We start from the raw sequence: 23,592 nt of genomic DNA on the forward strand, positions 1-23,592 counted from the left end.
CAGTCCTTGAAAGAGCTCTCTCAGCCCCACCTACTTCACAGGGTGTCTGTTGTGGGGAGGGGAAGGGAATTGTAAGCTGCTTTGAATAAATAAACAAAGCTGCTTTCAATAAATAAATAATAAAGCTACAAACGCAGCAGCGTTACTTTACCAGGTTACTCAGCTTACAAAGCTACACAGAGGCATGTTGCAAGTTTAGAAGAGAAATACTTCTCTCTTTATTTGAGAAGTACACTTTGGATAGGAAAGAGTCGGGACAGGATAGAGTACTAATTTACTAGCTAAAGAATGGAAGCGGATGGCGAGAGGCCCGTCTGCCTCTTGGCGCCAAGAGAGGACAGCATGTCATCCCTCTTGGTGCGTTCATCGTCCTCATCTGAGAGAGTGAACAGAAAGAAGGAAATTGTCCCTGAGAACACAATTTCAAAGGGGACAGTGGCAGAAGCGTAAAGACAGGAAGAAACGTCAGTGTGCCTATCTAGCCATCTAGTCTCTCTTGCCACGAAGTCTTGCCATGAAGTCTGGAGGACTTCGCACCTGGAACTTCCAACAGAGGGCAATAGCAAAGCACCTCTGAATGTCTCTTGCCTTCAGACCCAACGGTGTTGCCCTTAAGTCAGCTGTGACGTGACAGGGAAAAAAATCTCTGGGCATGTGAGGAACATATTTGTCCTGAGCATCTGGAGCAGGCGTTTTATCTTGCCCTGCCTCAGTAACTGGGTCGGGCCTCAGGGCTTCCATCAGAGTGTGAGCCCCAGTGTCTTTCCATGTAGGCAGGAGGCACTGAACTGTCCACCTTCCCTTTTCCTTTGCAGAGCATCCAAGGCCAAATCGGAGATGAAGAGCCTCAGAGCTCGGTTTAAGAAGTCGGATGTGAGTAAAAGCTGCCTGTGTGGATGTGGAAAACCAACATACAACAAGTACCGTGCACAGATGATTATAACATATCATAAATAATTTTATATTTTTGAAAAATATTTTTACAATAATTAATCATCTTAATCACAATTCACAATATAAGAGATATCAAAGATATCAAATATCATCTCCAAGAATCTAAAAAGCTATTGCACAACCTTATAATTAATTATAGTCCTCCTCTGTTAAATAAAAGTTTTAAAAGGGAGGACTCCTTAAAGTCTTTTTATAACATGCGCTCTGTTGTGGGGAGGGGAAGGAGACTGTGAGCCGCTCTGAGACTCCTTCTGTAGTGAAGGGCGGGGTATAAATCCAAACTCCTCCGCCGCTGCCACCTCTTCTTCTTCTTCCCCACTCTTCCACATGCAGCTGCCAGTGTGACCTTGGGTCAGTTACAAGTTCTCTCAGAGCTGTTCTCTCAGGAGCCGTTCTCTCAGAGATCTCTCAGCTCCACCTGCCTCACAGGGTGTCTGTTGTGGGGAGGGGAAGGGAAAGGAGATTGTAAACCGCTCTGAGACTCCTCCGGGTAGTGAAGGGTGGGGTATAAATCCAATTTCGTCTTCTTCTTCTTATCTGTATTTAACTGAAACTAATCATCATGTTGAATGCAGATCAATGGACTGGGTTCAAGGGTTCCCTTCCCTAAGAGTATTTCATGAGGAAGAAAAAGAAGTGAAGAGGAAATTGAATTTATACCCTGCCCTTCACTTGGAGTCTCAGAGCAGTTTGCAATCTCCTTTCCCTCCCCCTCCCCACAACAGACACCCTGTGAGGTAGGTGGGGCTGAGAGAGCTCTTTTGAGAATGGCTCCTGAGAGAACAGCTCTGACAGAACTATGGCTTGACCAAGGTCATCCAGCAGGTGCAAGTCGAGGAGTGGGGAATCAAACCTGGTTCTCTCAGATTAGAGTCTGCGCACTTAACCACGACACCAAACTGGCTCTAAACTAAATCCACTTAGGGACACTCCTGAAATTCTCCCGTTTCAAATTTCTCACTGAATTCTGAAGTTCTGAATTATTTTCTATGAGGCGGATTCTTGCCTTGCCAAGGGGTGCGCCAGTGGCATTAATGAGGGCTGAACTGGGAATGACCTCGTTGAATGCCAGAGTCAATGTCATAATTCTATCCTATTGGAGAAAATGTTTAGAATGACCCCAGGATTCCCTGGGGGGTTTAAGTTTTAGTTTGCACTTGAAAGCCTCCAAGAGATTAGGTGACCAGTTGGCCTCGATTCAATTGAAATTTTCAATTCCTGATGATCTTTTAAGGAATAAAACCCAAGCACGGGAACTGGAGGAATGGGTGTTCAGAAAGGATGGGCTTATGGATCAGGATGTGATGGCACATTATCTTACGGCGCCATTATTCAAGCTTTTTAAAAGGGATCACTGTCGGTCCCTGTATTTAGAGAAGTTCACCAGCCTGGAATTAAGATCAGCTTTTACAGCTTTTAAGATTTCAGTCCATGCCCTCAAAGATCAGGACCGGATGTTTCTTTGGTATCCCTGCCCCCCTTTACCAAGCCCATCTTGGAACAGAAATTCCCCTCTGCATTGCGTGCTGCTTTCACTTCCTTTGATCATTGGATTTTATAGTACTCTCCAGACTGCCTGCTGCTTTCGCTTTCTTTGATCATTGGGTTTTATGGTACCTTCTGCATAGATTTATGGTTGTTCAGGGGTGACTTTGCAGTCAGTATGGCGTTGCCCCGGGCAGGGGTCATTTAATAGAAAAAGAGGTGCAGGAGCTCATTAGCATAACTCATTAGCATAACTTATTTGCGTATGCCACACCCCCTGACATCACCGGAAGTGTGTCAGAAGGCAACACCCACTGCTCAGGCTCCACTGGACTTACGGTTGCCAAGTTGTACCTTCATCTGGAGTGGGGGACTCCCAGTTTGCTCCTGGAGAGCGCGCGTTTTCCCTCAGATGACCGTGGCCCTGCCCACAGCGTGCCCGGCGTGGCCGCGTCACTTCTGGGTGATGTGCATGTTGCGTACTTTGGGGGTGGGGTTCCCCCCGGGGCCCAATCCGCCCCCCCCGGGGACTTGGCAAGCCTACCCTCAATGCAGGATGGTTGCCAATTCCTGCTTCGGCAATTCCTTGAGATTTGCAGGTGTGGGCTGGAGCGGGGGTTCTGCAACTTACCTGGCTGCTGCTTGCTCTGACTGAGGGCTGCTGGGAGCAGGGGGTGGGGCTTGTTGCATGTGCCCTCCCCCTGGGCTTCTTACTGCCAGAGCTCCGCTCCTGTGCGCTCCCGCAGGAGATGACCCCTGGCCCTGGGGGATTTTATGTGGTCTTGAGCTGCACCTCTCCTCAGTGTTGAGAGAATGTGGAGCACATGCCAGATGCAGAATCGCCCAGTGCCTAGTGTTGCAGTTTGGTGCCCAAAATGGGCCCGTTATTCTGAGCTGTGCTTGCTGGGTGACCTCAGGCTTTGGGTTGGGAAATTCCTGGAGATTTGGTGGCGATGCCTAGGGAGGGCAGAGTTGGGAGAGAGGCGGGAGCTCAGCAGGCGTGTGACACCATCCTCTGTGCCCCTCTGAAGTGGCCATTTCCCCCAGGGGAGCTGAGCTCCAGGGAGAAATTGTAGTGCCAGGCCGTGCCTGGGGATTGACAGCCCTCCTGCTCACACTTGCAGGACCCGGCAAGTGCAGGAACAGCCACAGGACTGGCAGCGTGCAAAGAGAGAAGAGAGCTGTAGCAGGAGAATACTGATTTAGAAAACCAGAAGCGGTCCTGCTTTCTACATCTACTTCACAAATGGTGGAGGAGATGGGCGGGGGGCCCTCAGTGGTACAGCATCTGCTTGGCATGAAGAATCACCGATATCTCCAGTTAAAGGATCTGGCAGTACGTGAGGTGAAAGACCTTTGTCCGAGTTCATGGAGAGCTGCCGGCAGTCTGGGTAGACTGACTTTGAGGGACCAGCGGTCTTATTCAGAACAAGTGACCTGGCCATTGAATGATTCCCCCCCTCCCACACACACACACACACACACACACACACACACACACACACACACACAGAGGTCACCTGGCACCGTGACCTATCCAGCGACTTCCTTCCGGGATCGGGAGGGAAGGAGGGAGGGAGGGGAAGTATAACATCTCTTTGGTGTAGGGGTTAAGTGCGCGGACTCTAATCTGGGAGAACCGGGTTTGATTTCCCACTCCTCCACTTGCACCTGCTGATGTGCCTTGGGTCAGTCACAAGCTCTGGCACAGCTGTTCCTGAAAGAGCAGTTTGTGTCAAGAGCTCTCTCAGCCCCACCCACCTCACAGGGTGTCTGTTGTGGGGAGGGGAAGGGAAAGGAGTTTGTAAGCCACTCTGAGACTCCAAGTGAAGGGCGGGGTATAAATCCAATCTCCTCCTCCTCCTCCTCCTCCTCCTCTTCTTCTTCTTCTTCTTGTTTCTTGGTGGATGGTATGGGGAAGAAATTAGTTGGGGGGGCATGCAACCTGGAGGGAAACTGAGGCACAGGCAAAGCAAAGGAGGAAGAAGCCAAACATGCAGAAGTTTAGTAGATGGTGAACCCTTTCCTGCGAAGAAGAAGAAGAGAAGGAGGAGATTGGATTTATAGCCCAAACTTCCCTACCTGAATGAGTCTCAGAGTGGCTTACAATTCCGAGCCCTTCCCCTCCCCACAAGAAGAGGAGGAGACGATTGGATTTATACCCCACCATTCAGTTCCCCAAGGAGTCCCAGAGTGGCTTACAATCTCCTTTCCCTTTCCCTCCCCACAACAGACACTCTGTGAGGTAGGCGGGGCTGAGAGAGCTCTCCCGAGAACTACCCTTGAGAGAACAGCTCTGAGAGAACATGTGACTGACCCAAGGTCACACCAGCAGCTGCATGTGGAGGAGGAGTGGGGAATCAAACCTGGTTCTCCCAGATTAGTCAGCCCTCCTAACCACTACACCAAGATTAAAACAACCGGCCAAGCTTGACCTGTTGACTTAAGCCACCCTCAAAGGCTTAAGAAAGGAAGAAAACTGGCAGCCTGGCAGGAGGCTTCCCGAGCTCTGTCGTGGAGAACCTTCACGCCCAAAGTCCCACAAGTTATTATTAAATAGGAAAGCAATAATATGTCCAGTTGCGTCCGTGCACCTGGCCAAATGCCCCGATCCAGGATCTCTGCCTGCCAGGCCCCCACGGCCAGCCACTCGACAGTGCAAGCCGAGAGCCACAGGAGGTTGTATGCCGCTATTCCCACGGCTGTGGGGTGGCAGACCTCAACCCGAACCCCAGCTTGGGCAAGGGAGAGAGGGCGGCCAGATCACATGCCCTACTGCCCACGTGGCAGCGGGAGACTGAGGAGGCATGATTCCAAGCAGAGCTGAGCCCCACCACCTATCCCCCCCCCCCAAGAAAAGAAGCAGGGAGAATGATGAACCCCTCCCCATTTCTTCTCCCTGGGAGAATGCATCCCCTAGTTCTCCTTCCAGCCACTAGAGGGAGCCCGTCCCTCTTTGGCGGGGCTGCGAGTGGCTTGCTGCGGGCTGCCTTCATTCTCAGCATCAGGACCAGAAATCTCCATCCTTTATCCTTCTCCAGCATCGCCAGGCCAGGTGTGGGGCCAGTCAGTTGCATGGATGGCTGCGCGGTATCTCCTGGGAGGAACCATGAAGCAGATTTGCTTCTGCGCCGCCTCCTCCTTTGCAGTAAGTCTCCCCCCCCCTCCGATTCCCATACCGGGCACCCTCCTCTTCAGTGTAGCTCCTTTCCATCCCGCTCCTCCTCTTCTCCTCCCCCTCCGTAGAATTTCACCAAGCCCTCCTTCTTTACCCCCCACCTTCTCCTCCTTTCGTTCTGCTCTAAAACGTGCTGTTCAGCACAGTGGATCTGAAAGGCCCCCTTCCCTTATTGTCTCATAGGTTAGGGGGCTGGCTAGTGTAGGGGAGCAGGCAGGGGGGGCTGCACTCTGTATGTGCTCAGAGGCACACTTGCCAAATTACAAGCACCTGGACAGGAGAAGAAAACGAGGTGCAGAACTGGGCGGTGAATTAATCCCTGCATTTGGAAAAGAACACGCCTGTTATTTCAGAAGATGACATTTTATGTTACTGAAAAGTCCCAGGTGGCATGTAGTGTCTCCCTCCCTTCCCCCAGATTTATCTTCACAAGAACCCTGGTGAGGAGGTTAGGCTGGGAGAAAGTGCCTAGCCCACAGTCACCCAAGCGAGCTTCTATAGCTCAGAAGGGAATGTACCCTGATGTCATCCTGCTTCTAGCCCAGCACCCTCCTGATGAAATCTCTCCTCCTTCCCATTCCCTCTTCTGGGTTTCTTCTGTCCCTTCCCTACCCCTCAGAGCCTTTGCAGTTCTTGCCCCCTTCTGCTGGAGGGCCTAGTCAAAATGCAAATCATTTCATTTTCGTAGTGGCTAGGGTTCACTCTCCCTGCCCTTGGGATACTCTTTGGGGAGACGAAGTGGGATCTGCCTCTGACCACAACGACCCCTTGTACCTTTCCCATCCTTTAGGAGACTTGGGAGAATGCAGGCAAGGAAGGGCAGAATAAATCCTATCTCCTCACAACAACCCTGTGAGCAGTGTTCCCCCTAAGCTGAGTTAGTGTGAGCTAGCTCACAGTTTTTCAGCCTCCGGCTCACACGTTTTTGTCTCAGCTCAGGAAGGACGGCTCCAGAGCAAACTGATTTATGCAGCAGCCGAATCGCTCGCAACTTTAATGCCAGTCACTCACAAAGTAGAGCTTTTGCTCACAAGACTCCACAGCTTAGAGGGAGCGTTGCCTGTGAAGTAGGCCAGGCGGAGAGAGGAAAGAGTTGTGTGTGGAGATCATAATGGTGGTGAATGATTTCAGAAGAATTATTCTTGAGTACACTTCTGCAGTCACTCCTCCACACACAGTTACTGGTATTTCCCCCTATTCAGAGTATATTCTTGCTTATCCCTGGCAGCCTTAGACTCCCCCCACCCTGGATAATAATCCTGACCTACCCTGCAGGGGTTGCTGCAACATTACAACAAAAACAACAACATAGTGTTATTGAATGTCTAAATAACCCCAGGTTGTTATGGGGGTTATTATGGGCTGGAATCTTCCCCTGGCAATCTCACTATGCCTACCCCACCCAACCCAAACTTTTCATCTCCTGGAAAAGAAGACAGCAGAAGGTGAGGTGAGAACTTGAGGCCCGGGGAAACCAGGTATTGTGTCCCGCCCCCCCCCCCCCTTGACCTGGTAGATTGCTTCTATGCTGGATTCTCTTGTTTGGCCTAGATTTTAAACCCCAGATAAGGAGATTTAAGGCTGTGGCCTGTTTTGATGTCAGAGCTGTGTAGCTGAGAACTGATGTGGGTCAGCCACCCCTGCAGTCGATGCCACAAACCTGTAGGTCTGGCTGAAGTGTGTGTGTGTGGGGGGCTACCTCCACAAAGAAACTAGGCTTCAAGACTTCGTTTGTCTTTAAAACGAAAATTTTCTCATCTAGAAACGTGTACTTTAAAAAAAATGGAGATGGTAAATATTTGTTTTGTGAAAAATCTAATACTGGAATCAAAGAGAATTCTTGAGAACAATATACTTGGTATGTGACTGGATTTTTAGCAACGTAGTGATGGTGTTGAAATAATACTTGGATTTTGGGTCCCTGGCCCCGGAAGGGACATGTGCTGTTCCTTCTACAAAACCCTCTGAAGGTGACTTGCCCCAGCCCTTTTGTGCCATTCTTGTGATCTTCTGCTGATCTTTGCTCTGGAAAATCCAGCCTCGACTGGCTTTACTTGCTGTGTAATGCTTTTCCGAATCAAGATTTAGAAAAATCCCCACCATTCTATACACTTGTCAGGGATGCTCTCGGCTGGTCCTGCATTGGGCGGGGGGTTGGACTAGACGGCCGGTCTGGCCCCTTCCAGCCCTAGGAGTCTATGATTCTATGAACCCTCTGTGCCACACCTATAACTATGCTACCCTTTTGAAGAAAGAGATAGTATTGTAAGGAAGAAACATGCCTCTGAGCATGTACAGAGTGAATGTGTCTGCAGCTGCTGCCCGTATAGTGGGAAAGAAGGGGCAAGGCTGTTTCTCAGGCTAGGTGGCCAGACTTGGAACATATCTAAAGCAGGGGTCCCCCCCTCCAAATGTTTTTGGGGTTGCAGGCACCTTTGACATTTTGAGAGGGGGTGTTAAGGGCCGACTGAGTTGGGGAATCCATGGAGATTTAGGGGTGGAGCCTGAGAAGGGTGGGGTTTGTGGGAGGGGGAGGACCTCAGCGGGGGTACGGAGCCCCAGAGTTTACCCTCCAAAGCTGCCATTTTCTCCAGAGAAGTTGATCCTTGTTGTCCGGAGATCAGCTATGATTCTGGGAGGTCTCTGGGTGCCACCTGGAGGCTGGCAAGTCTAGTGCCACCTCAAAATGGCTTCCAAATGGAATGCCTCCCGCCTTACGTCCCCTGGGAAGAAGGAAATCCTGAAGGGGACCCCCACACTGACTGAGAAAGGCCCCAGTTTCTTACCAGAGCCACTTTGGTATGGTGGTTAAGTGTATGGACTCTAATCTGGGAGAACTGGGTTTGATTCCCCGCTCCTCCTCTTGCACCTGGCTGGATGACCTTGGGCAAGCCCTAGTTTTGATAGGAGCTGACCTTGAAAAAGAGCAGTTTCTGTCAGAGCTCTCTCAGCCCCATCTATCTCACAGGATGTCTGCTGTGGGGAGGGGGAGGGAGAGGAGTTTGTAAGCCGCTCTGAGACTCCAAGTGAAGGGCAGGGTATAAGTCCAATCTCCTCCTCCTCCTCCTCTTCTTCTTTTTCTTCTTCTTATTCTTCAAGAGCCAGTTGGGTGTAGTGGTTAAGCGCACAGACTCTAATCTGGGAGAACCGGGTTTGCTTCCACACTCCTCCACTTGCACCTGCTGGATGACCTTGGGCAAGCTGTAGTTCTGACCAGAGCTGTCCTTGAAAAAGAGCAGTTTCTGAGCTCTCTCAGCCCCACCTACCTCACAGGGTGTCTGTTGTGGGGAGGGGAAGGGAAAGGAGTTTGTAAGCAGCTCTGAGATACCTTTGGGCAGTGAAGGGCGGGGTATAAAATCTCTTCTTCTTCTTCTTCCTCTTCTTCTTGCTATAGTGGAGGACTTTTTTGTTTGAACAAGGGAAGCTAGTAATGAGACCTGCCTTACAATGGTCCTGCCTGCTGTCTGAAAAATTCAGCAAGGGCCAAAGGAAGCACTAGTGGGCCCCATAACGCCCATGGGCACCATATTGGGGAACCCTGTTCTAAAGACTCAGCAGCCTCATCCTTCTCTTCCTTGGCGAGAAACTGGCCAAAGAGGAAAAAATAAACAAGGCCCAACTAGCAGCCAGGATATCCCCCCCCCCCCGGACAGTTGGAAATCCTGGGTCAGAACAATAAAGTAATCTATCCAATCTATTCTCTTCTCTTCTTCTTTTAAAATATCTGAAAAAGGGAATCCCTCAGAGTCCAGCAGCACGGTTTGTGTAGATTCAGTCCTTTTCCTGCAAAGGCTTCTGGGACCAGCGCCTCTATTCAACATCTAAGAACCTCTTGGTCCTTGGCCACATGTACAAAATCCAAACAGACTATGAGTGCTCAGTGTTCCAGCTGAACAGATGATGTGAAGTATCAACACAAACCCAGGAAGAGATTATCAGTAATCTGACAGCGAGAGGGAAACAGCAAGGTTGCTTGAGGTCCAGCACATTTTTGGGCGGGTGGCGAGAGCAGGGTCTGTGGCAACTGAAGCGAAGCTGCAGGTGGCAATTCAGAGCCTCCCCGTCATGCTGATTGTAGAGTCGCCAACTCCGGCTTGGGAAATTCCTGGAGGTTTGGGGTGGAGCCTAGGGAGGGTGAGGTTTGGAGAAGGAAGGGACGTAATGCCATATTGTCCACCTTCCAAAGCAGCAAACTGATCCTTAAGTGCCAGTTTGGTGTAGTGGTTAGGAGCATGGACTCTAATCTGGGAGAACTGGGTTTCAGTCCCCACTCTTCCACGTGCAGCTGCTGGTGTGACCTTGGGTCAGTCACAAGTTCTCTCAGAGCTGTTCTCTCAAGGGCAGTTTTCTCTCAAAGCTCTCTCCGCCCCGCCTACCTCCCAGGGTGTCTGTTGTGGGGAGGGGAAGGGAAAGGGATTGTAAACTGCTCTGAGACACCTTTGGGTAGTGAAGGGCGGGGTATAAATCCAGTCTCTTCTTCTTGTGTCCTTTGGAGATCTGTTGTCCTTCCAGGAGATCTCTAGGCTGTGCCTGACGACTGGCAACCCTGGTTGAACTGGAATGGGGGAATCAACACTTTACAGAGTGGCCTACAGGGAGAGCTGTGCCAGTGGTCCATTTCTATCTGCTCAAAGCTGAGTCAGACATGCAGAAGAAATAGGACTGCCAACCTTCAATTGAGCCCAGAGACCTCCCAGATCTTCAGAGTACAGAATTCAGCTCCCCTGGAGAAAATGGCTGCTTTGGAGGGTGGACTCTGTGGCCTTGTGCCCCACTGGGGTTCCTGCCCTCCCCAGGCTCCACCCACAAATATCCAGGAATTTCCCAACCTGGAGTTGGCAACCCTAAAAAGTACCCTAAAAAGTACCCGTGCTTATTGGCTTAGTCAGCTGCAGCTGGGAAGAAATATGCATTTGTACATTTCCTTTGAACATTTCTTTGTACATGTGGGGTGTTATCAAAAGAAAGCCCGAACGGAGAAACCGATTTCCATTTAGCTGAGAATCTCTCGGTAGCTATTCCTTGGGAAAAGATAATTCATTCCCAGCGGATCCCAGTTTAGCCTTCTCCTTGGCATGCTAACTTTCCACAGGCAGGGGCTTCATCTCATACAGGCCAGAGAAGTCGAATGCATGTAATGGGCTAGTCCAGGCAGGGCTATACCACATGGTATTTTAAACAAATTGCTCAAAGGGGATCAAGGTGGGCAGCCGTGTTGGTCTGAAGCAACAGAACAAAGTTAGAGTCCAGTGGGGGCACCTTGAAGACCAATAAAGTTTTATTCAAGGTGTGAGCTTTCGTGTGCAAATCACACTTTGCCAGGTGATGAAATGGAATTAATAAAGTGCGGTAGCCCGATCACACGGTCCCCCGAGTCTTTGTGCTTAGGCTGTTAGCTGGCGATCACACGGCAATGCTGGAGCGTGGCAAAGAAGCGGCGCTGCAAGCGTTTCACGTTTGTGCGCATGCGCAGTTCCACGAAGCAGCACTGCTTTCAGTTACGTGTTTGTGCGCATGCACTTACGAAAAACATCCGGTTTGCGACCGGACGTGGACAGGCGCCGGATGCCACAAGATACTAGCGCTCCCGCGATCAGACACCCGCCCCTGCCCCGCGTTTTCAGGATACTAGTGCAATTTCCGAGTTACTTTTTAACTGCGCATCTTCGGCGGGATGCCACGGGTTGGCCACGGGTGCGCTACGCTTCCCAGATGTTGTGGCGTGATCGCGCCCCAAAAATCCGCCTGACATTCGTGCCTTTCACGTGGCAAATCCTCTGTGTGACCAGGGCCAGAGTTGTATATATAGGGGTGGCTTGTTAAATTAGCATGCAAAATAGTGAAGACGTTTATTAACAGATCAAAAGAATGACAAGCTCACACCAACTTTGTTGGTCTTAAAGGTGCCGTTTGGACTCTAACTTTGCTCATAGGAGAGTTTCTGAAAAGGGCAGCATTCAGGTGCTACTGCCCTATCATCCTATATGCAGAAGATCTTTGGATCGCTGCTCAGGACAGAGGCGGTAAAGAATGGGACGGGCACCTATAAAGGAAGTTCCGGCGATTAGCCATGCCGGTCTGTGGTAGAGCAGCTAAATTCAAGCCCCTTAGAGACCAGGAAGGTTTTTTTTGGGGGGGTATAAGCTTTCAAGAGACAGAGCTCTCTCCCTCAGACACCTTCATCTGAAAAGGAAGTTATTCTTCTGGTTGCCTTTCAGAGTCAAGACTGGAGCAAGAATGACGAGAAACTCCTGCAGGCCGTGGAGTACAACGATGCGGAAAGAGTTGCCTCTCTCCTTCTCCGGAAGGGCCTCGTGCCCACCAAACTGGACTCGGAAGGAAAATCTGCGTAAGCCACTCCCGTTTATTTGCAAGAGTCCCAGCCAGGGGGAAACAAAATGGAAAACTAGTCCCCCCGAGGGTTTATAAACCAGATTGGCAGCTCTGGGTTGGGAAACCCCTGGAGATTTGGGGGGGTGGAACCTGGCAAGGGCGGGGTTTGGGAAGGGGAGGGACCAGTGCTCCCTCTGAGCTGTGGACTCTCGTGAGCAAAAATTCTACTTTGTGAGCTGCTGGCATTAAAGTTGTGAGCGAGCAATTTGTCAACTGCATAAATGAGTTTGCTCTGGAGCCCTCCTTCCTGAGCTGAGACAAAAATGTGTGAGCCGGAGGCTAAAAACCTGTGAGCTAGCTCACACTAACTCAGCTTAGAGGGAACACTAGGAGGGACCTCAGAGAGGGGTCCAAGGCCACGGAGTCCATCCTTCAAAAGGGCCATTTTCTCTGTCCCCCTGGAGATCAGTTGTAAAAGCAGGAGATCTCCCGGTGCCACCTGGAGGCTGGCAGCTCGACTTATAATCAACCCCCTCACAAAGAGAGCTGCAGAACTGCGGAGGGGGAAATCTGGGGTATGGGGAAATTTCAGAATTGTTCCTCCCGCCATGATTTCTCATTTATAATGTAGACGGTCAATTTGTTCATGCATAAATAATGTCACAAAAAACATACCCTTTCTGGGGGGGGGGGGAGTCTTGTGCCAGGAGAATAAGAACAATGTGGAGGTAAAGAATGACTGGTTCCATTTGCACCAATGGGAAGAAAGACGAAGCAGGGAAATAATTCTGATTATGAATATAATTGCAGGTGCCTGTCTGTTTGATAAGGCCCCGTTAGGCCTAGTATTGATTTTTTTTTTTTAAACCTTGCTCATTTTCTGTTATGGCTTTTCTGTTATGCTGTGATGTGATAGATGAATTTTTGTAAAATTTCTTATCAATAAAATTTAGAAAAAGGGACTCTCATAACAACTAACATAATAACATAGAAACATGGAAGATGAGCAGGAACTCTACAAGTATATTGTGATGCTAACACTTGTGGTACTAACATTTTCACTAACAGAAATAAGATCTCCACCTCTTGGGTTCTTTCCTGTATCCCTAGTTATAGCTCCCCTTCCTAATTTTCTTTGTAGTTTGTAGTTTAATGCAAAATAAAAAAATATCCCTTCGGGGGTGTATAGGAAAATTGATTTCTAAAGCCTTCATGTATCCCTTGTGATGTTATAGAGTTTCATGTACCCCTTGTGTGATTCCTGGAAGTTTCACGTTCCCCTTAGGAATGTATCTGGCTTGACCATTTGTCCAGATTGCCCCCATAAATCCAGATGCCTCAGTGAAGCATGGCAGAGATGCACGTAGGCTCCTGGATGGGAGGGGGACATGGATCAGTTTACTGCAGAGGCGGGTCTATGAAACCCCACCTTCCATTTGTACCCCGCTCACCCTCGAAGGGCTCTGAGCGGCTTACACGGTGCATGGTGCAGAGACCTATGCAGAAACCCTGACTATGGCCACAGTACGTCTGGGGTGGGGGGAGCCCTACCAGGTACCCTCCCGACTCCGATCGTTCGTTTATCCGGCGAGTGGGCGACTCCTTCCAGTTTTTCTCCAGTGTGTCTTCTGCAGCCTCCACTGTTCTTTCGGCTCTCTGGTGACTCCTCTCAGGGGCTGTTGGTTATGGGCCCTGGTGCGCAGCCGCGGTGGGCATCACAACGTCCTTACGGCTCCGGCCGGCCTCCTGCTGGCCACGTCATAAGCTGCCGAGCCAACCGCCTCCTTGGGATGTCGCTGCCTCTCTTCATTTATAAGTTATAAGTTCAGCAAGGATGAGAAATTCAAAATTACCCTTGCAAGGGAAGTGACGTGTGCACATGTAATTATCAGAGTTTTCCCTTCATTCTTGTAATGCTAGAACTGGGGCTCACCCAATGTAGGTGATGGGCAGTAAATGCAGGACAGATCATGCAGCCTTCTTCATGCAACCAAGTGGGCTGTAAGGTTGCCAGGTCCCCCCTGGCCACCGGCAGGGGGTGGAGGGCAAAGGGTTGGGAAACTCCTGGAGATCTGGGGATATAGCCTGGCAGGCCTATAGCCACGGTGGGCCTTTGGGGGGCACTGCCCCCTTTCTTAAAGGCACAGTCTGCCAAGAATTTCTCCTGTAAATGCTTTTTTCAATCATTTCAAAACACTTTTTAAAAGGTGTGCACTCCTTTAAGCAGAGTGGGGGTGCTGTAGTTGATTAATTCCTGCACTGAGCAAGGGGGTGGGAGTAGGTGACCTCTAGGATCCCTTCTAACTCTGTGACAAGAAACTGGTCTCCTTTAAGAGAGTTTTTTCTGCCTGTTAGCTTTCCTAACCATAGAGGTCATCACCTCTACCTGCCGGCTTGTTCTCAGAATTGCTGCGTAGGCTGGCAGAAGTGATCGACTTGCAGCAGCTGAGAACAGCCATCTGAAGTGGTTGACAGCTTGCAGTTTAGAGATCTATCCGGGTCACAGCTTTCTGTTGGCTTAATGGCCTTTCTTTCTGCACAGAGAACTTCAGCCCCACCAGAAGAAAAATTGCCCCACAACATCCTGGCTACGGGCCTGGATCCTGGGGAGGACAGAGACCTCAGTGGAGTACGATGCCACAGAGCCCACCTTCCCAAGCAGCCCTCTTTCTCCAGGGCAACCGACCTCTGTAGTCTGGAGATGAGCTGTAATTCCGGGGGATCCCCGGGCCCCACCTGGAGGAGGCTGGCACCCCTAAGAGGAGGCCTCACACAAAGTTCTTTCATGCTGGAGATGTGATCAACTGTGTCAAAACCAGGTCGGGGGGACCCAAACACAACGCATTAAAAATCGTAACGTCGTTTGCCCCACAGTTTGTCATTTTCTAGTTTGTTTTCACATGCCATAGATAGCTGTTTGTCCAGTGTGTACGTCTACTAATGTATGCACGAGCAGGCTCAATCAATCCATCTAATTTATTGCGGCAGGAGCCAGTAAAACAGTACAATTCTGATATAAAAGGGATTAAAACAGTAATAACATGGGAATAATATAAAAACATTAACAGGAGAGAGTTAATAAGATTAGTAAAGTAAAATAGTGTTAATAAGAGAATCATACAATTTTTTCAGCTAAAATAAGTTAACGTTTCCTAATAGCTAGGTAAAGGTAAAGGCTCCCTTGCTCGAAAGCCAGTCGAGTCCGACTCTAGGGTTGCGGTGCTCATCTCCGTTTCAAAGCCGAAGAGCCAGCGCTGTCCGGAGACGTTTCCGTGGTCATGTGGCCGGCATGACTAAACGCCAAGGCGCACGGAACGCTGTTACCTTCCCACCGAAGTGGTACCTATTTATCTACTTGCAATTTCTTGCTTTCGAACTGCTAGGTTGGCAGGAGCTGGAACTAGAGACGGGAGCTCACTCCACCATGCGGCACACTCGGGTCTCGAACTGCTGAACTACCGACCTTCCACAGCCTGCAGTTCAGTGTCTTAACCACTTGAGCCACCGCAGCTCCTAATAGCTAAGTAACAAAATTTTGCCACAGCGCAAGTCACTGAGCTCTGAACGTCTTCTAAGAGGAATTTACGAAGGACTTCTGGCCTAAAGTCAAGATAAGACTGCAGAGGGCTAAATCTAGACAGAAGGGGTAGTATAAGATGGTCTCGTTCCTCCTGATAGAATCTGCAGAACAGGAGGACATGAGTAATTGATTCCACCATATTAGCCATGCATGGGCATGTACGTTCATGCATTGGGACTCGAGTGAATTTACCTTGCAGTACAGCGGAAGGGAGCGCCTCAAAGCGGGCTCTGGAAAAGGCCCATCTATAGGGTTCATAGGTAATGTTAACTAACTAAGGGGCAACAGTAAAATGTGGCCAAGATTTTATGTTTCTGTCGTTCTCGGGTAGCAAAGCTTCTTCATTTTGTGATTCAATACCACGAAGCCTCTGCACGACCGCTGTTCTTGCCTTGTATAGGCTTCCATAGAAGAGATATTCTGTGAATAGGCCAATCTGATTTAATTTATTAAGAATTTGTGTGGACCAGGCAGGGTAAGGGTCCGAGGCTAAAAAGTAAGGTATTCAACCCTTTGGGTTGTAATGAATTTCTAGCCAGAGCATTATAGCCTGCTCCCAGACCTTTGTTTCAACTCTGAGTAGCCCAGCCTGTTGCCTAAGTGTTACATTAGAGGTACTTCTAGGAACGCCAAATAGAGATCTAAGAAATTTAGATTGAACCTTTTCAAGGGTCTTTAGACTAGCAGAAACTCCGATTTGTGAGCCATACAGGAGTTGAGCCAATGATTTTGCCTGGAAGGTTTTTAAGGCCGTGGGGAGAAAGCCTGCACCTTTCCTTCTAAATAATCTAAGAATGGCATTTGCACTTCTCTCTGCCAGGTTAGCTGATGAGGACAGATGTGCTGAGAGCACAAGCAGGCTCTCCGTCACTATTGCCTACAGAATTGTGCCATGCTGTGAAAATCTTCTGCTAAGCTAGGAGCATACACTTAGTGGTGGACCCCTGGCTCCATGGCAGGGCATCTGCTCGGTGTGCAGAAGGTCCCAGGTACAGTCCCTGGCATCTCCAGTTAAAAGCAGCACAGGTGATGTGAGAAACCTCAACCTAAGACCCTGGAGAGCTGCTGCCAGCCTGAATAGACAATATTGACCTTGGTAGAACCAGGGTCTGACTCAGTAGAAAGCAGTTTCTGGGTATGTTTGTTGATTTTCGCCTGCTTCCAATAACGATCTTCCCAGCCAGGATCCCCTGATAAGCTTCCGAAAGGAGGTAGGATGCCCCGAAACAAAGGCCCTTTCTGCACCCGTTATTTTGCCTCGGTTTCCGAGTGCATCCTGTTCTTCTGTTCTGCATCCCCGCCCGCTTTCACTCCAAGGTTGTGTCAGGGCTTTTTCTTGTTTCTGCACTGGTTGTACAGGAATCGGCATTCAGACCGCTTCCAGCACACTGTGGCCCCACAGCTACCAAAACTCCTTTTGCAGCGATGCTTTGTTCTCATCCACTTTGGAATCACTAGTTCTCTCTGAAGCAGAATGGTTTCTGTGGGCATTTAAGCCCTGCCCGCTGCCCTCCCCCCATTTCCACTTCTCCCTCTTTAGGGGGGCACTCCCTCCCTGTTCTGTTTCCTCTCCCTCCTGCTCCAAAGACAAAAGAGGACGTCTCCTCCTGCTCAGGCAAACTTTAGAAAAGCCAGCTTAAGAAGGAACCAGTAAATATAAAGGACCAGGGGATTCCCTGCTCCCAAATGTGTCAGTCTTGCATGTGTGGGCCTGGATTTCCCCCTCCCTTTCTCTTTCTTTTTGCAGAGGCATGAAGGGGTGTGTGGCTAGGTCTGCAGTTAAAAGTTTCGAAAGATGGTTGCCTTTCTCTTTATCTTGGACAAAGCAGCCAGTTAGCTCAAAAAATGCGGGTTTTGCTTGTAGATGCAGAATGCATACAGAAAACACAAATAGACCAGAGAGGAAAACTCCAGTGCAGAGATAATGTGTGCGGCTGCGAAAGTCAACCCTTAAGGCTTGACTCCTCGGATTCTCCGGATTCTGCAGAATGAGCCATAGTCTGAAAACTAGTGACATAAAGGATGTTCCCTATCACTAAAATTTAAGACTTTGAAGTACTTTCCCCATGAAGAAATTTGGGGGAAGAGGGTCTCATAAGTATGGGGGGGGGAGAGATGACAAAATGGAGCACATGAGAGAGGTTTATAAAATTATGCACAGTGTAATGAAAAAAGAGAGAGGATTTTCTCTCCTTTCCCCTCCTTTTCCCCTTTGAGAGCTAGTTTGGTGTCGTGGTGAAGTGTGCGGACTCTAATCTGGGAGAACCGGGTTTGATTCCCCACTCCTCCTCCACTTGCACCTGGCTGGATGACCTTGGGCAAGCCGTGGTTCTGATAAGAGCTGTTCTTGGGAAAGAGCAGTTTCTGTCAGAGCTCTCTCAGCCCCACCTACCTCACAGGGTGTCTGTTGTGGGGAGGGGGAGGGAAAGGAGTCTGTAAGCTGCTCCGAGACACCTTTGGGTAGTGAAGGGCGGGGTATAAATCCAATCTCCTCTTCTCTTCTTCTTCTTTCTTATCATGCTAGAACTGGGGAATTCCCCAGCAATGCTGCTGATGGGCAATCGATTCAGGTCGTGTCAAACTGATGCTGATGGGCAATGCTGCTGATGGGCAATCGATTCAGGTCGTGTCAAACTGATGCCGCAAAGGCCTTACTGGGAGACTTCTGCTGTGCTGGGAATTTGTCCTGCAGGGCCCTTTGCGGATGTGTTGATCTGGCCTTTGGGCAGTAACAGCAACTTGGCCTTGTTCTGCAGGTTCCACCTGGCCTCCATGAAAGGGAACGTGGACTGCTTAGAAGTGATGCTGGCCCATGGAGCAGATACCATGACGACCGACAGCTCAGGTGGGCTTCGCTCAAAGGTTCCTCTCCGCCTTTCTCCCAGGGAAAGAGGACCTGAGCTGATTCTGTTTAGCCCAAGGCCAGAATAGACTTCATTCATTGTTATTTATTCCTTCATTGGTATCCTGCCTTCCTCCCCTCATCCAGTTTATCCACTCAACCTTGCAAGGTAGGCTGAGAGACTGTGACGGGCCCAAGATTGCCTGGCGAGCTTTCAAGGCAGAGCAGGGATTCAAAACCCGGCTGTCCCAAGTCGTAGCCAAGTCCCATCTGGTATGAAACAAAATAATACTGGGCCTTCTCTTTCTTCCCCGTCCACAGGTTACACGGCTTTGCATCTCTCGGCAAAACACAGCCACCCACAGTGCATGAGCAAACTATTGCAGGTAAGTGCCTTCTCTTGGGTGTGCAAGAATTGGAAATGCTCCAAAACGCAGGGCTCCAAAAGAATTGCACGGCTACAGGCAGCACAGCAGCATCCAGAACTCATAGGGTTAAGCATAGTGGAGGGCATGTTGAGGGAGGGGATGAATGAATGAATGAGTAAATGTTTAATTGCAGCCAAAGACCATTAATCATAGGAATACAAGGGGTGGGGATGAGAAGGGGATGGGATCCATGTCATAATGAGTTTTCGTAGATGCAGCAAGCTGTGATCTCTCAGCCCTTCCCCCCATATGCATAATGCTGTCCCACCTCGCAGGAGTGTATGCAAAGCGCTTTGAACACTCTTGTATGAATGCAGTGTGTGCATTTCGCACAGCACCTTACGCACTCAGACTAGGCACCGTTTAGGATGAGCTGGTGCTGTACAGTGAGAAAGAGTCATCTGGTCCAACCCCCTGCACAATGCAGGAAAATCACAAATACCTCCCCCCCACACAACCCCAGTGGCCACTGTTCATGCCCAGAAGGGGGGGGGGATCCCCTGGGATCCCTGGCTAAATTGGCCTTGAGAAAGTTGCTTCCTGGCCCCAAAGTGGCAACCAGCATTTCCCCGGGCGTGTCAGAAAGGGCCACGAGAACTAAGCCCTGGTGCAACCCTCCCTGCCCTCCCTCTCATGGTCTGCCTAAATTCACAGAATCCGCATTGCTGTCAGATGGCCACCGAGCCTCTGTTTGAAAACCTCCAAAAGGAGGAGAGCCCACCACCACCTCCCGAGGAAGCCTGCTCCACTGAGGAACCGTGTTGCTGCTGTTACTAGTTTGGTGTAGTGGTTAAGAGCACGGACACTAATCTGGGACAACTGGGTTTGATACCCCACTCCTGCTGGCGCGACCTTGGATCAGTCACAAGTTCTCTCAGAGCTGTTCTCTCAAAAGTAGTTCTCAAAAGAGCTCTCTCAGCCCCACCTACCTCACAGGGTGTCTGTTGTGGGGAGGGGAAGGGAAAGGAGATTGTAAACCGCTCTGAGACTCGTGAAGGGCGGCAGGGTATAAATCCAGCCTCTTCTTCTACTGATGTTACAGTTGCCAACCTCCTAGTGGGTCCTAGAGATCTCCCATTATTACAGCTGATCTCCACGTTACAGGGATCAGTTCCCCTGGAGAAAATGGCAGTGTTTGCAAGGTGGTCTCTATGGTATTGTACCTCCCCTTCCCAAACACCACCTTCCCCAGGTGCCCTCCAAAATATCCAGGTATTTTCTATCCCAGAGTTGGCAAGTGCTCTTCTTTTTTTCCTTCTTTCCAAAACTTGAAATCCAAAGCTGAAACCATTATTTTGCCGAAACGTGGCCCTTCACATATATTCTAAAGCACTGAACTTTTGAAAACCTGCACACAACTGAACATTAGATTCCTATCTGATGTGATTTGCATTCCCTCGGCTCCGTTTAAAAAAAAGAGGGGGGGAGAGAGTGCAGCAACCTTCTCTGTACATTTGAGACATCTTGATGAATATCTATTTGGGGGAGGGGGAGCCAAATCTCAGCCCAGCAAAGAAAAGTTGACCTTGAGTAACCTTAATCAGTTTTACTTTCAGCCACGGATACATTTCTTGCTGAAATCATGAGCATCACATTCAAATTGGAAAACACCGACCCTCCCCTTTGCAGTGTGGTATTAAGAAATAGAAATGCATCCTGAGTGTATGGCCTCTGCCACATTATTTTTATTATTATTATTATTATTATTATTATTATTATTATTATTATTGCCTGTGTGTCCCTATTGCTTCTGGGGGGGAGGTTCCCCCCACAAGTGTGTGCTCCCTCTAGTGGAGTATTCAATATTAGATAGCTGAATTACTTTGTTGATTTAAACTGCAGGTTTTTATGCCTGACATACAGTACTGTAATACTGAATCAGCCACTAGAGGGAGCACAACACTGGTGGAAAAGAAACAAAAGAAGCAATAGGGACACACAACAAAAATAAGAATGCAGGAGAGCCCTATATGGGTTTACTCAGAAGTAAGTGCTGCTGTGTTTAGTTGGGCTTATTCCCACGTAAGGACTGTAGTTAATTGCTTATTCCTAACTTGTTTGGTTTCACTCAGGCATCCTGCCCTGTTGATGTGGCAGACAGCAACGGACGGACCGCGCTGCATCATGCAGGTGAGCTCTGTCCGCAACACAGAATGCTTCCAAAATTTTCCTCTGCCCAATTTTGCCCCAAAAGTTGGAGTTACAAATTACCTAGACTTGCTTCTGGTGTGTTAAGACTCTGGTATTTAATTTTTTTTACTTCCAAATATTGTACCATTCACTACGCATGCACAGCTTGTCACAGTTCTCAGGCATTTCAGTTCATGTGTATCTTTTCCCCCTCCACATTACCAGTGTACATGGATAAATTACTACCTAAAATCCAAAAAGACAACTCAGAGGGTTCTAGATCAAATCAAGCCGGGACTCTCCTTAGCACAGTGATGGCGAACCTTTTAGAGACCGAGTGCCCAAACTGCGACCCAAAACCCACTTATTTATCGCAAAGTGCCAACACGGCAATTTAACCTGAATACTGAGGTTGTACTTTAGAAAAAAACCACTCACACATTAACATAAGATGATCCAAAGTACGGAAAGCAATCCCAAAGGCTTTCATTTACTTAAAATTATTTGGCAGAGAATTCGACACTTTATGATGGTCTGGGCCTGGCTGGGGCGATGGCACGTGTGCCCGCAGGGAGGGCTCTGAGTGCCACCTCTGGCACCCGTGCCATAGGTTCGCCACCACTGCCTTAGAAGTTAAAATGATCAAACTGAGGCTATCGTACTTTGGTCACATTATGAGAAGACAAGAGTCACTGGAAAACACAATCATGCTAGGAAAAGCTGAAGGCAGCAGGAAAAGGAAGGCCCAACAAGAGATGGATTGACTCAGTCAAGGAAGCCACAGCTCTCGGTTGCAAGACCTGAGCGAGGGTCTTAAGATGTTTTGGAGGATATGGATTCACAGGTGTAATGTATTCAGCCTGACATGCCCGGACTTGCCCGGGCTGGCCAGGCACAATTCCTCTGTAGCTTCAGTCGAAAGACAAAGGATCCGAAGGATCCTAGCCGGCCCAAACAAAAGAGCTAGCTTCCCAGCCGGGAGACCAATGGTCGCCCGGTTACTGTAAATAGCCTATCGGGAGTAGGGGGTGTGTTTAGGTGTGCTTGGTGGCGGGTTTTCTGAATGCATATAAACCGGCCTGCGAGCCGGTCAGTTGTCTTTGTCCTGAACTAAATAAAGGTATGCTTAGCTGAAATCACTCTCCGTCTGCATACTTTTCAACAGGGTTGCCATGTTAGAAGCAACTTGACAGCACTTAACACACACACACACACACACACACACAATCCAATTTGATGCATGCGATTTTTGCAAAGTGCTTTATCCATGTGCAAGATGCCTAAACATGGGAGCATCAGGAATCGTGTTTTTCCTGATGTGCTTTTCCACATCAGCAAAACACTACATCATTGTACTTACAGCTTCCTCGAGTTTGCTCATTTGCAGTGTTTTGTCCATGCTTATGTTCACATCTGTACTGGAGGTGAAGGGAAAGAACACAAATGTGCGGAAGGAACCGGAGCAGGAAGCTGAGGCTAAGTGCACATGCTCCAGTTCCAGGGTTACTTTTAGACATTCTCCTAGTTAAACCTGAATTAAGGAGGAGAGGAATGCAGCACAGAAAGGAACTGTGGAACAACAAAGGAATGGAACTAGGGAAGCTGACTCATTCATCCGCTGCAGCTTCCGTTGGGGAGCACAGGCAAAGCTCATTGAAAAGTACTGAGACTTACTAGTGATTTCAGCTCTCATACTTTATTTCAGCTCAGAACAAGACGAGAGTACCCAGCTCGCAGGCTGGTTTATATGTGCACAGACCCCGCTCCCCAAACACACCCACACACAAGTGATTGGCTGTTTACAGTGGCCGAGAGTTCCATAGGCTTTCGGCCAGGCGCCTAGCCTGCCGATAGGTGCCGGCTAGGATCCGCTTGTCCCATTGTTACTGAGAGCAAAGCTCGGTCGCTTCGCCTGACCGCGTGGCGAAACGGCCGCGCACGCGGTCTGATATGGATATATTACACTCATGTTTCCCTGAGATACTAATTTTCTATGTGTGGGGATTTTTGTGAGTGTGGAAGTACTGAATGAGGTGATTCCCCCATGTGATACTACCTGGAAACAGATTCATCGCCTGTAGCCGAATCTCATTCTGCAGTAGAAGTTGCAAATTGCCCCTTGTGTCATGGTCATGTATACGGTTGCCAGGTGCCCTTGTTGGGGACGTCAAACAGCAATGTCGCTGTTTGGGGGTGGGGTAGCAGAAGCCTCAAAAACTGGGGGAAACCCCACCGGGACCTGGGGAGTGGGGACTGGCAACCCTATCTTTGTAGATGTGTGTCGAAGCACCCCCATTGCAACAGCAGTTTTTATCCCTTCTGTTTTTCAGCGCTCAGTGGATGTATCTCTTGCTTGGAGATTCTCTGTGACTTTAAGGCTTCCTTGAACACCAAGGACCAGGTAAGGCACCCTGCGCCGTCCCCCCCCCAACTCAAGGTAAACCTCCCGTTTCCTCTTCTTACTGTCAGAGCAATGTCCTCAGTAAGAGGCCACAAAAAAGCCAGAGAATGGAATGTTCCCTGCAAAATTCAGCTTTTTATGAATCTTGACGCTCTTTAAAAAAAAAACACACAAAGCTTCTAGCCCTCATGAACGTGAAAATTCTGTTTGAGGTTTTCTCAGAAACCCTGCTGAATAATGTTCCTAGGGGGGCAGCGGTTC

General features: G+C 49.2%; 1 protein-coding gene across 1 annotated transcript in view; it reads left to right on the forward strand.

Moving 5' to 3' along the window:
• Positions 1 to 288: 288 nt before the first annotated feature.
• Positions 289 to 23,592, forward strand: part of ANKRD24 (ankyrin repeat domain 24) — a gene marked incomplete at its 3' end in the record, with an annotated part of 53,629 nt that continues 30,325 nt past the window's right edge. Inside the window, exons 1-6 of the mRNA XM_015410656.1 lie at positions 289 to 357; positions 11,836 to 11,966; positions 18,287 to 18,375; positions 18,694 to 18,758; positions 20,873 to 20,930; positions 23,261 to 23,331. Of these exons, the coding sequence (XP_015266142.1) occupies positions 289 to 357; positions 11,836 to 11,966; positions 18,287 to 18,375; positions 18,694 to 18,758; positions 20,873 to 20,930; positions 23,261 to 23,331 (483 nt within the window). The remainder of the gene's footprint in view (positions 358 to 11,835; positions 11,967 to 18,286; positions 18,376 to 18,693; positions 18,759 to 20,872; positions 20,931 to 23,260; positions 23,332 to 23,592) is intronic.

Source organism: Gekko japonicus, unplaced genomic scaffold (assembly GCF_001447785.1).
Source record: "Gekko japonicus isolate JY-2015 unplaced genomic scaffold, Gekko_japonicus_V1.1 scaffold4680, whole genome shotgun sequence".
Lineage (NCBI taxonomy): Eukaryota > Metazoa > Chordata > Lepidosauria > Squamata > Gekkonidae > Gekko > Gekko japonicus.